Source organism: Cetorhinus maximus, chromosome 8 (genome assembly GCF_964194155.1).
Source record: "Cetorhinus maximus chromosome 8, sCetMax3.hap1.1, whole genome shotgun sequence".
Classification (NCBI taxonomy): Eukaryota; Metazoa; Chordata; class Chondrichthyes; order Lamniformes; family Cetorhinidae; genus Cetorhinus; species Cetorhinus maximus.
In genome coordinates this window covers 3,530,810-3,542,263 of record NC_135886.1, presented here as the reverse complement: position 1 = coordinate 3,542,263, position 11,454 = coordinate 3,530,810, and the positions used below count along the sequence as shown (strand labels likewise).

The 11,454-nt window shown below is 40.9% G+C and overlaps 1 protein-coding gene across 1 annotated transcript; it reads right to left on the bottom strand.

Annotated features, from left to right (window-relative positions):
* Positions 1-943: 943 nt before the first annotated feature.
* On the bottom strand, positions 944-10,206 carry LOC144683374 (pepsin A-like). The gene is made up of 9 exons (XM_078546324.1): positions 10,151-10,206; positions 9,900-10,053; positions 6,306-6,423; positions 4,852-4,970; positions 3,956-4,155; positions 2,438-2,557; positions 2,007-2,151; positions 1,194-1,292; positions 944-1,090 (listed from the first exon to the last, which is right to left on the bottom strand). Exons 1-9 carry the CDS (start codon positions 10,204-10,206, stop codon positions 944-946), a joined length of 1,158 nt encoding a protein of 385 aa, XP_078402450.1.
* Positions 10,207-11,454: the final 1,248 nt, after the last annotated feature.

Genomic DNA, 11,454 nt, shown 5'->3' with positions numbered 1-11,454 from the left:
TTTCTCATCCCCGGAACCATTCTTGTAAACCTCTTCTGCACTCTCTCCAATGTGTTCACATCCTTCTTATAATGTGGCGCCCAGAAGTATACACTTGTACACTATGCCATAATATCCAGCATCTTGAATCAATGGGATCTTATATTAGAATTACACTGAGACATAAATAGAACCAGAACGAGACTTCATCAGGCCAAATTTCAAAGGATATTATTCAACAGCCACTTCTCATGTGATCTACAAATTCCTACCTGTGTTTGGCAAACTTTGACATGAGTGGATCACCTCACAAGAAAGTTCAAATCTGAAATGAATTCAGGCAGCCCCACACACAGAAGTAAAAGGAACAAGAAACAGGAAAACTGGGAGTATGCGTTGCATGTTGATATTTTATTGAACAATTTTAAGAACGATTGTAATGAAGAGAAAAGGAGAGAAAAGGCTGCCGTGTGATGTTAGGATCACATTTACTTCAAATCAGGTTTCACTGCAGAGGTCATCCACATTCAGCAGAAATGTGTATGTCTCTGGAGTGAATCACTGCACCAATAATATATCACGGCTGAATGTCAGAACCAAAAGGTAACAGAGTGAAAGTGCTGCACAATCAGAGAGGGAATGTAATTAGACTCTATCAACATTCTCATTTCCAATCCAGAATCAGTGTCCTTAGTCTGTTCCTATAAAAACACACAGTGACAAGCCAATTATTTAATTGTTATTTCTATTTTCATTGTTTTTCAGCTGTGATTTAGTGCAGAGTTCTGCTGAGCACAAACCACAGCCAATTGCCAATTGTATATATTTGTTTATTGTTGTTCAAGAGATGATGACTTCCTCTATTACACTCTGCAGCCAGGTGACAACTGCTGCACTCGGGAGTCGTGTAATGGCTTAAAATGCAGGTCGAGGTGTGCTTTTAATGAGAATACGGATGAAGAAATTAGACAGCCTTAGCAAAACCCACACGACTGCTCCCAATGTCGAAAATGGGGTAATATTCCCAAATGAACACATCTCCCAGGATCCAGAAGTTTCTACTGGTAGCGGCAAATCCACTGGAGCAGCTTTTTTGGTCGTCAAAAGTTTTCTGTAAGGAAAAGGAGAACAATTAACATTAAAAAAATATTCCTATTGCATCTTCTAAAATTTCAAAGTTTATTCTAGCACCCCATTGCTGTCCAATAACACACCTGCAACGTGTAACCTTGTGGGGAGAGAGGGAGGTCCACTCCATTGATTGTGAAGACCACATCAGGCACGTTCTGCAGATTGTTACAGTTTATGTTGTACTGTAAGAAAATAGAAACAGCATTCAGTCATTGTGTCAGTATAAAGATTTACAATAACTCATTTATAGTGCAATGCCATTCCTAATTAATCAATATTGAGCTAAAGATGAGGTGAAATTGGAATACACAAGCAGGATAACAGGAAATGGTTAAAGAGAAAGATTGGCGATTCCCAGTATAGATTTAATTTCCATATAGCAACATCACACCAAAAAATTTCTAAATATCAGTGTTCATCTCAATGCCAAAACAATAATAAATAGGATAATGGATTTTACATTTTGTCTTCTGATACTGTGCACTATTTCTGCATGACATTTTCCACTTGAATAAGATGGTTCCAAAATGTAAAGACTCCTCACCTTCAATTTGCTACAAATATTGGTGCCTTTCAAATATTTATAGGGTAGTATGTCCATACTAGTGTGATTGTTGCCTCATATTTGTGAAATTTAATTTAACATCACTCTGTCCTCTCTCTCCCGCCCACTCTACCCCTCCCTTCCCACATACCATCCACACCCCCACCCACAAGAGGCTGAGGGAATATCCACAGATCAAATTATGGATGAGGATTTGCAAGATTTTTTACAAATGTAGCGTGTAGCATTTTGTCATAGTGTAAATGATCTGTTCGAGGCTGCATTGTGAATGAATCATTGATGCACACTCAGATACTCCACATCCACGCCCAATGTTGGAACATGGGTTTACCTTTCCATAGGAAGTTGGAGTGGCTCCAATGCCCTGCTGGATATTGCCAATGGGTGAACTGGGGCCAACAAGAAGAGAAGTACCAGTATCAACAATGGCAGGACAACCTCCACTGCAGGCCACAACCTCAGCATCGATTGTCACCCTGGACAGAGAAAAATGCGTCAAGAATTCGTCAAAGACTTAAAACTGCCTCAAGTATTAGACAAATTGAACAATTAATAGCAAGTTGAGTTTCCTAGCTCGCTGAGACATTTATTATATCTTCCATAAACGCTGATTCAACTGAGATCTTAAAATCAGTCTAAGTATTTTATTCCTTCTTTCCTTTTAGTTTGTTTGTTTCAATATAATTTATTAAAACCATTATCTCAGACTTCAGTAGAGAAGCAGAAAATATCTATTCCTCTTGTCGATGGGTAATCACTTACCTGTCAATGAGGATTTGCCAGTAGGCATCATGAATGACAGGAACCCAGTGAATTTGGCCTGTGTAGTGACTTGAATCAATTCCACCAAATAGGATTTCACTGCCGGACTGACCTTGCTGTCTGTAAAACAAAAGAGAATTCAAGAAAAGCTCAGAGATTGATCCATTTCCAGTTTAGAGGTAGCACTTAGTAATGTGACTGCCTATTGGGTATTAAATCTAAAATCAACAACTTTCTAAATCAGCTGCTAAAAGTCATTGATTGCAATGTTGCCATAAATACTAAAAATGAATTCAAAATAATAAATTCAAATTGGGCAACTATACCTATTAAATGAATGATACGGAATATATTCTGGCTCTGTTTATTGGTTCTATTCTGAATTGGGTTGAAGCACCAGAGGACAAATTCAAGGTTTGGAACCAAATCACTTTGAAACAAAGCACCTGCATTGATGTTGAGCCGTTCACATCCTGAGAATGGCCTTAAGTTCTTCTCACCCAACTCATACTTTTGAGGTGTATTTAACATTGCAGTGTAGACAAAGGTGGTAGGCAGTTTGTACACAGCAGTGTCCCACAAATAATCTGAGCAAACTCAGTGAAAAGATACCACGGACATCAGTTTCCTGCCCACTACCCAAATCCATCAATTCCATGAGTGACCAAAAATCTGTCTATCTCAGCCTTAAGTATACTCAATGATGGAGCATCCGCAAACCTCTGGGGTAGAGAATGCCAAAGATTCACAATATCCTGATAGTGAAGAGGTTTCTCAACATGCCAGCCCCAGCCACTTATCCTGACTCTGTGCCCCTTTGTTCTAAATTCCACAGCCAGAAAATAACCTCTCAGTGTCCATCCTGTCAAGGCCCTTCAAAATCTTGTATGTTTCAATGAGGCTGTTGTATTTTATGCCTCGGAGATATGCAGAGATGATACACCATTTTCTACTTGCACAGGATAAGATTTATTTACAATGCTTTAAAAATGCCTGCGTCCGCACTTGCAGCAGCCGGCCTCAGTTCAGTCTCTGCCTCTCTCTCTCTCTTGAAGTGACCACAGCCAGGCTTAACTAATCATACACAGTGAGCATTGAACACAGACACAGAATCAAATGTTGAGCAATTGAGCACTACTAGGCTCACCTCTAATTCTTCTAACCTCCAGAGAATATAAAGCTAATTTACTCAACATCTCTTCATTGGATAACCCTCTTACCCCAGGGACCAATCTAGTGAACCTTTGATATACTGCCTCCAGTGCAACTATATCTTTCCTAGGATACAGGGACCAAAACTGCCCATGGAACTTCAGGTGTGGAGTACAATGCCACACTAATGTATTGACATTCACAATGTGCTCAAGTTTTACATTCCATTTGAGCCCATGGCATTGACACAAAGACAAGAGCGTTAACAACTAAGGCAAGCTGATTGTTTGAGTGAAAGCTAAATAAGCAGTTCCTGTTTCATTCAGGGAAATAATATGTAGCAACAAGTGCATAAAAGATTTTCACCTTGTTAGGTACACAGAGAAGAGAGGCTCATCCACCAGTCTCTGAGATATCATGTTACTAAATACAGTTGTAGCTCCTGATGCTGCAAGAGATGGAAAGCCCATGCCCAGAATTCCATCAAATTTAAACCAGGAAAAGAGACCACCAGGTTCAGTTGTACTTAAACCAAATTCCTGACCATGGATAACCATGTTTGAAATCTAGAAAAATAAAGTCAAGTGATTATTCATGAGAAATTGAGCAGAATGTTATCCTGTGAATTGTATCTTCTCCATAAATTGCACTTAGCAAATAAATTTTCCCACACCCATGCAGCCAATCATGAGCCCCAATGGGTTAGATGACCAATTAAACTTTTTTTTAACAATCCTGGTTCATGGATAAATTTTGGAAAAGAAATGTGGAGTAGCCACATGAGCTTCTTTGAATAGTAGATGGTGGTTGTTTACATCCACTTCAAAGGTTACCTATAACACTATGGCAGTCTCAATCTGGATTATCTGTACAAGTGGGTTTGAACTCGCAACCTTCTGACTCAGAGTGCTACCACTGAGTTAAGGCAGACGACTGACAGATGTCATATCCCACTTTCAACGCAAATAGACATAAGGGTGTGAGTTGAATTGAATGAAGGGAGCATTTTCATCAAATATCTACTATTCCAATGGAAAGAATTTCAGGCACGTTTTATTACAAATCCTCAACTTGGACGTTGAGACACTCTGTGCTACATCATCATTACACTCCCACGTATCTGTTCGTCTTCCAACTGATTGAAACTCATTACTTTTGATTCCAAGATCTTTGTGTCCTTATCTGGAACATATTACCTTAGACATCAATTATCACTGTTATGTAATTGAATTTACTTGATGAAGGGGCTACAATCTACTTACTCTGACAGTGTCATATCCCAGTATTCCTGTCATGGCTCCTGTACCATACTGGATAGATACACTCTGGTTGTTTGAACGATATGTTGATGACAATTTGGGGTTGAATCTTTTATGTACCACTGGAACAGAACATTCATTTCATGAAATTAATAACAAAAACATTTCACCATTTAGTCTAATACATCAAGAAACTTTTGTGCCAGAAAAGAATCAATTAGTCACATTTTTAAAAGTTTATATTTTTAAAAAGCACCCACCCAATTTTCATTAGCCTCTTAGGTGTATTACTGGTTCCCTTTTCCTTGGAATGAGGTGCTGAGAATGTGAGGAGGATCAGAAAGCTGTGTTCATGTGTGAGGTGGAGCCCTGAGTTGGACATGTGTGTGCACGTGTGTGTCCATGTGCACACTTACAAAGGAAGACAGTCTAGGGGAGACCCTCTTGTTAGCCTAGCCATTGGATAAGCTTAAACCTAATCAAATTTAACATGACACCAGAATGGTCCCTGGGTGAGGGATTTTTGCTACCAGGTCAGGTTGGAGAGTCTGGGGTCCCTCTCTTTGGAGCAAAGGTGATTGAGGGAAAATTTGATAGAGTTGTAGAAGATAATAAATTTATGATGGCTTTAGATAAGGTAGAGAAAGAAAAGCTGTTCCCATTAGCTGATAATTTAAAGACCAAGGGTGCAGATTTAAGGATTCGGGCAAAAGATGCAGGTGGATGTCAGGAAGAACTTTTTTAAGCAGTGGGCAGTAGTGACCTGGAACTTGCTGCCTACAAGAATGGGAAGTAGAAATAATCAATGATTTCAAAAGGAAATTGGGTGAGAACTTGAGGAATATAAACCAGCAGGGCTATGGGGATAGAGCCATGGAATAGCACTGACTGGGTTGCTCTACAGTGAGCTGGCATGGACCCGATTGGCTAGATTGTCCCCTCTGTGCAGTAATGACTTCATGACTCTATGACTCAGCATTATGGAGAATGTACCTTTGTTGTGTACTTTTGATTAGTTTAGTATTTTTATGAACTGACTTATCACTAAGGTTTCAAAACGTTGTTCCAACAGTTTCCAGATTTTCAATTTGCTTTGTTGCCGCAAAATATCCACCGTCCATTATCTTTGCCAGTAACCGTCCGATCCAGGAGTGTGAACTGGAAATTATTTTACACTAATGCTAAGATCTTAATGTAACTTCAACCTAAGATTTATCCATATCCAGAGGGAGACAAAGAACCACAGCGAAAACCTCCAAGAAATCAAAGCTCGGTTAAATTTCTCTCCGAGCCCAGAGATAACCAAGCAAAATTCTAGGGTTTCATCCAATCTTACAAAACACACTGTTCAGCTGTGACTATTGTAGAAATTTGACTCTCTTCCTAACACAACTGACCTTAACGTGAAGACAATTCACAAAGGGAAGTATGTTAACAGCAGGGTAATATTTACTTACTGCATGGATTGTCAGAACAGTAAACTGATGGGACCCAGAGATTGGATGAGCCAGTGTCAAAGATGACGGTGAAGCTCTGTGGAGGATTCCCAATGCTGATTGCTCCATAGTATGACAACTGTCAGCAAAAAGAAAAAAACCAAAATATATCACCTGGAAATATATCATTGTGTTATTAGGCTCAGGTTCCTCTACACCCATTAGAAAATGTAAATCTTCCCATCACTCCTTTATTCTAATCACATGATGCAGAAGTAGAAGAGTGTAGCTATTTAAATGCAAAAGATTTAATGAGTAGGAATAAGCAATGCATCTGTTCCTATGTATTATACTGAATAATATACTTCATGGCTAAGATGATGTTGCACCTTTCATTCATGTTCTCTTTTAACTTCAGGTCGCATCTCAACTCTAACTGATGCTAACAAGACTGATAGCATTGTTAAACACCCACCCAGCAACACAAGCCATGCTCATTAAAGGTACCCAGGAATATTAACCCAGTAACCATCAGCATTGGTTAGACAAGCAGCTGCCAGTTCACAGGTCTACAGAAATCACAAGTAATTTCTCACAATGAATCAGAAGTTTCAAATCCAGATCAATAGGATTCAATGTTGTGAGCACCACCTTTTTATAGAAACATAAAAGACCCATCATGTCCTGCTAACTTACTAGAATAGCCATTCATCTAGGCCTACATCCCCACATTATCCCCGTGTTCCTGCAAGTATTTTCTCTTCCGATAGTTATGCAATTTCCTTTAGTCAGCACGTTCCAGATCCTAACCACCGGCTGTGTAAAAAATGCTTTTTCCTTGTGTTTCCTTGTGTTCTTTTGCCAACCGCCTTAAATCAGTAACCACTCGTTCTTGACCATTCTCCCAATGATTTTGACAACCTCTATCAAATGTACTCTTAATCTTCTCTTCAAGTACAACAGCCGCAGATTTTTCAAGGCATCCATGGAACTGAAGTTTCTCATTTCTGGAACCATCTGGTAAATCTTTTCTGTCCCCTTTCTAATGCCTTTGTATCCTTCCTATAATGTGGTGCTCAGAATTGGACATTTGACTCCAGTTGAGGTTGAATCAATATTTTGTCTAATGGTTCATCATAATTTCCTTGCTTTTATGATCTGCATGTCTCTATTTATGAAGTCACTGCCATTGTCCCTTTTATTCGATGGCTTCAACTTTGATGACAAGTTGTTATGTGGCATTTTATCAAATGCCTTTAGGAAGTCCATGTATGAATGAAGGGTGCAGGAGGGCATGCCTGGAGCAGCACCAGGCATACCTGAAAATGAGATGTCAACCTGGTGAAGCTATAACACAGGACTTCTTGTGCACCAAACAGCATAGGCAGCAAGTGATAGATAGGGTTAAGTGATCCCACAACCAACAGATCAGATTTAAGCTCTGCAGTCCTGCCACATCCAATCATGAATGGTGGTGGACAATTAAACAACTCACTGCAGGAGAAGGCTCCTCAAATATCCCCATCCTCAATGATGGAGGAGCCCAGCACAGCAGTACAACGATAATGCTGAAGCATTCGCAACAATCATTAGCCAGAAGTGCCGAGTGGATGATCCATCTCGGCCTCCTCCAGATGTCCCCAGCATCACAGATGCCTGTATTCAGCCAATTCGATTCACTCCACGTGATATCAAGGAACGGCTGAAGGGACTGAATACTGCAAAGGCTATGGGCCCTGACAATATTCCGACAATAGTTCTGAAGGCTTGTGCTCCAGCACTTGCCGCGCCACTAGCCAAGCTGTTCCAGTACAGCTACAGCACTGGCATCTACCCAGCTATGTGGAAAATTGACAGGTATGTCCTGTACACAAAGAATAGGTCAAATCCAACCCGGCCAATTGCCGCCCCATCAGTCTACTCTCCATTATCAGTAAAGTAATAAAAAGGTTCATCAACAGTGCTATCTAGTGGCACTTGCTTAGCAATAGCCTGCTCACTGATGCCCAGTTTGGGTTCTGACAGAGCCACTCAGCTCCTGACTTCATTATAGCCTTGGCTGAAACATGGGCAAAAGAACTGAACTCCCAAGGTGAGGTGAGAGTGACTGCCCTTGACATCAAGGCAGCAGTTGACCAAGTGTGGCATCAAGGAGCCCTAGCGAAACTGGATTCAATGCCAATCAAGGGGGAAATATCTACAGTGGTTGGAGTCATACTTAGCATATAGGAAGATGGCTGTGATTGTTGGAGGTCAGTCATCTCAGCTCCAGGACATCACTACAGCAGTTCCTCAGGGTAGTGTCCTCGACCTAACCATCTTCAGTTGCTTCATCAATGCCCTTCCTTCCATCATAAGGTCAGGATTGGGGATGTTTGCTGATGATTGCACAATGTTCTGTACCATTTGCGACTCCTCATATACTGAAGTAGTCCATGTCCAAATGCAGCAAGACCTGGACAATATCCAGGCTTGGGTTGGCAATTGGCAAGTAACATTTGCGTCACATAAGTGTCAGCAATGACCATCTCCAATCACAGAGAATCCAACCATCGCCCCATGATGTTCAATGACTCATCACTGAATCCCCCACTATCAACATCCTGGGGATTACCAGTAACCAGAAACTGAACTGGACTAGCCATATAAATGCTGTGGCTACAAAAGCAGGTCAAAGGCTTGGAATCGCATTACGAGTGACCCACCTCCTGACTCCCCAAAGACTGCCCACCATCTACAAGGCACAAGTCAGAAGTATGATGCAGTACAACCCACTTGCCTGGATGAGTGCAGCTCCCACAACACTCAAGAAGCTTGACACCATCCAGGACAAAGCAGTCCACTTGATTGGCACCACATCCACAAACATTCACTCCCTCCACCTCTGACGCACAGTAGCCGCAATGTGTCCCATCTACAAGATGCACTGCAGGAATTCACCAAGGCTCCTTACACAGTACCTTCCAAACCAACGACCACTACCACCTAGAAGGACAAGGGCAGAAGATAGATGGGAACGACACCACCGGGAAGTTCCCCTACAAGTCACTCACCATCCTGACTTCGAAATATATCGCCTCTCCTTCAATGTCGCTGATTCAAAATACTGGAGCTCCCTTCCTAACAGTATTGCAAAGGTTTAAGAAGGCAGCTCACCACCACCTTCTCAAGGGCAACTAGGGATGGACAATAAACACTGGCCCAGCCAGTGAAGCCCACATTCCATGAATAAATAAAGAAAAATATCAAATTCATGACCCTGATCAACTTGCACTGTTACCTCATCAAAATTTATAATCAAATTCATTTTACATGATTTATGTTGAACAAGTCTATGCCAAATTTCCTTACTTAATCCACATATGTCCAAATGACTTGCGGCACCCTACAACAGATAGAACAGCTGAATCCCATCCATTGACAATTGCCGTGTAAATTATAGCAGGTTAAATATCTACAGCACAAGTTCTACAAGCACAGTTTATATGCCACTGAATTATTGCCCTTAACCAGCAACTGGCTCTGAGAATAACATAGATTACAGGTGGAAGCTGCAATAAATGTAAGTTAAGATGTAGTTTTCTCTTTTGTTTGGTAAACTGAGAGATTACTTACATCCAAGTAGTTAATCATTGGTTCACTTGTCTCCAGAGTTAAGGGTTGTTCAAACTTTGAGCAGGGATCATATGGATGATTCTTCAGGAAGTCTTCCAGCAACCCTTTCTCCTTAAGAACATCACGGCCAGATTTACCCTTATACAAGGGCACTCTGTAAAGAAATAAAATAAGTTGCAAATGTCATCACATTTTCTGTACCTTGCTGACATATTAATCATTTCCTCTTTTGTCTTGTGGTAATTCCCTACCTGATCATACATTCAGAGAGCTGAATGCAAGCGAGGGTGATGAGCTGCCACTTCATCTTGCCAGTTGGGTTGGTTCGGATACTCTACAGAATCTAGAGTTTGGGCCCTGAGACGCAACATTTATACTCTCTCTGACCAAACTATTCCATTGTCACAAGGCCTCAGATACGATCATTCAGCATGATAAGTAAGTATTAATATACTCATGATTAGTTTATCTCAAATATAATCTTTTTAGTTAAGGACAACCTTCAACCTAAGTGGCAAGTAATTAAGAGCATTTGGGTTATAACAAAACACTTGAAGTATTGTATAAATCAGGCTAAAAACAATTGTGTTAGAGCCACAAAATATCAATATCACAAGTGCACCAGAAGATAAGTTAACTGCTGGATACAACATGTAACCAGTTCATGTGTGTGGCAGCACATCCACAAACATTCACTCCCTCCACCACCAATGCACAGTAGCAGCAGTGTGTAGCATCTGCAAGGAGCTCACCAAGGCTCCTTTGACAGCACCTTCCAAATCCATGACCTCTATCATCTAGAAAGACAAGGGCAGCAGACACATGGGAGCACCACAAACTGGAAGTTCCCCTCCAAGCCACTGATCATCCTGACTTGGAAATATATTGCTGTTCCTTCACTGTAGCTGGATCAAAATCCTGGAACTCCATCCCTAACAGCACTTTGGGTGTACCTACACCACGTCGGTTCAAGAAGGCAGCTCACCACCACCTTCTCAAAGTTAATTAGGGAAGGGCCAGTCCAGTTAAGGACAACAGATTCCCACCCCTGAAGGGAATTAGTAATTCAGGTGGGTTTTACACAATAATCCAGTAGTTACATGATCATTTTTAATTAGACTAGCATTTTATTGCATATTTATTAATTAATTGAATTTAAATTGAGCAACTTCCCTGGTCGGATTTGAACTCATGACTTGGATGTATTGCTAGGTCGTGCCACTGACCACTCCATCCTTGCGTTTCCATCCCATTGTTGCAAGTCGGATTTTCCTGTGTACGACTGGCTGCTGCCTATATGTACAAAGCAATTAGGCCCATGCTTGAGTATTAACTTGTTCCTCCATGGCATTGCAATTGAATCCAGCATTTTCCAGCCCAAGAAATAGAAAAAGCCAAGGTTCCTGCTCCTGTTTACTATCCACTGGAATATGTGGAGTGTTGTATCCCTGGACATTGCAAAAAGGCAAGATTACAAACTGCGATAACCATCATTGTGTCCAACAGCCCACTCGCATTCATTATAAATTCTCAAGTCGTGAAAGGTCATTTGGGT

Bases quoted from the DNA above. Each gene is read 5' to 3' on its own strand.
- LOC144683374 (XM_078546324.1), bottom strand. From the start codon at position 10,206: ATGAAGTGGCAGCTCATCACCCTCGCTTGCATTCAGCTCTCTGAATGT. The intron at 6,424-9,899 runs GTAAGTAATCTC...TTTTGCTGACAG, and splicing joins CAATGATTAACTACTTGGAT to TTGTCATACTATGGAGCAAT. The intron at 4,156-4,851 runs GTAAGTAGATTG...TTATTTTTCTAG, and splicing joins TGGGATATGACACTGTCAGA to ATTTCAAACATGGTTATCCA.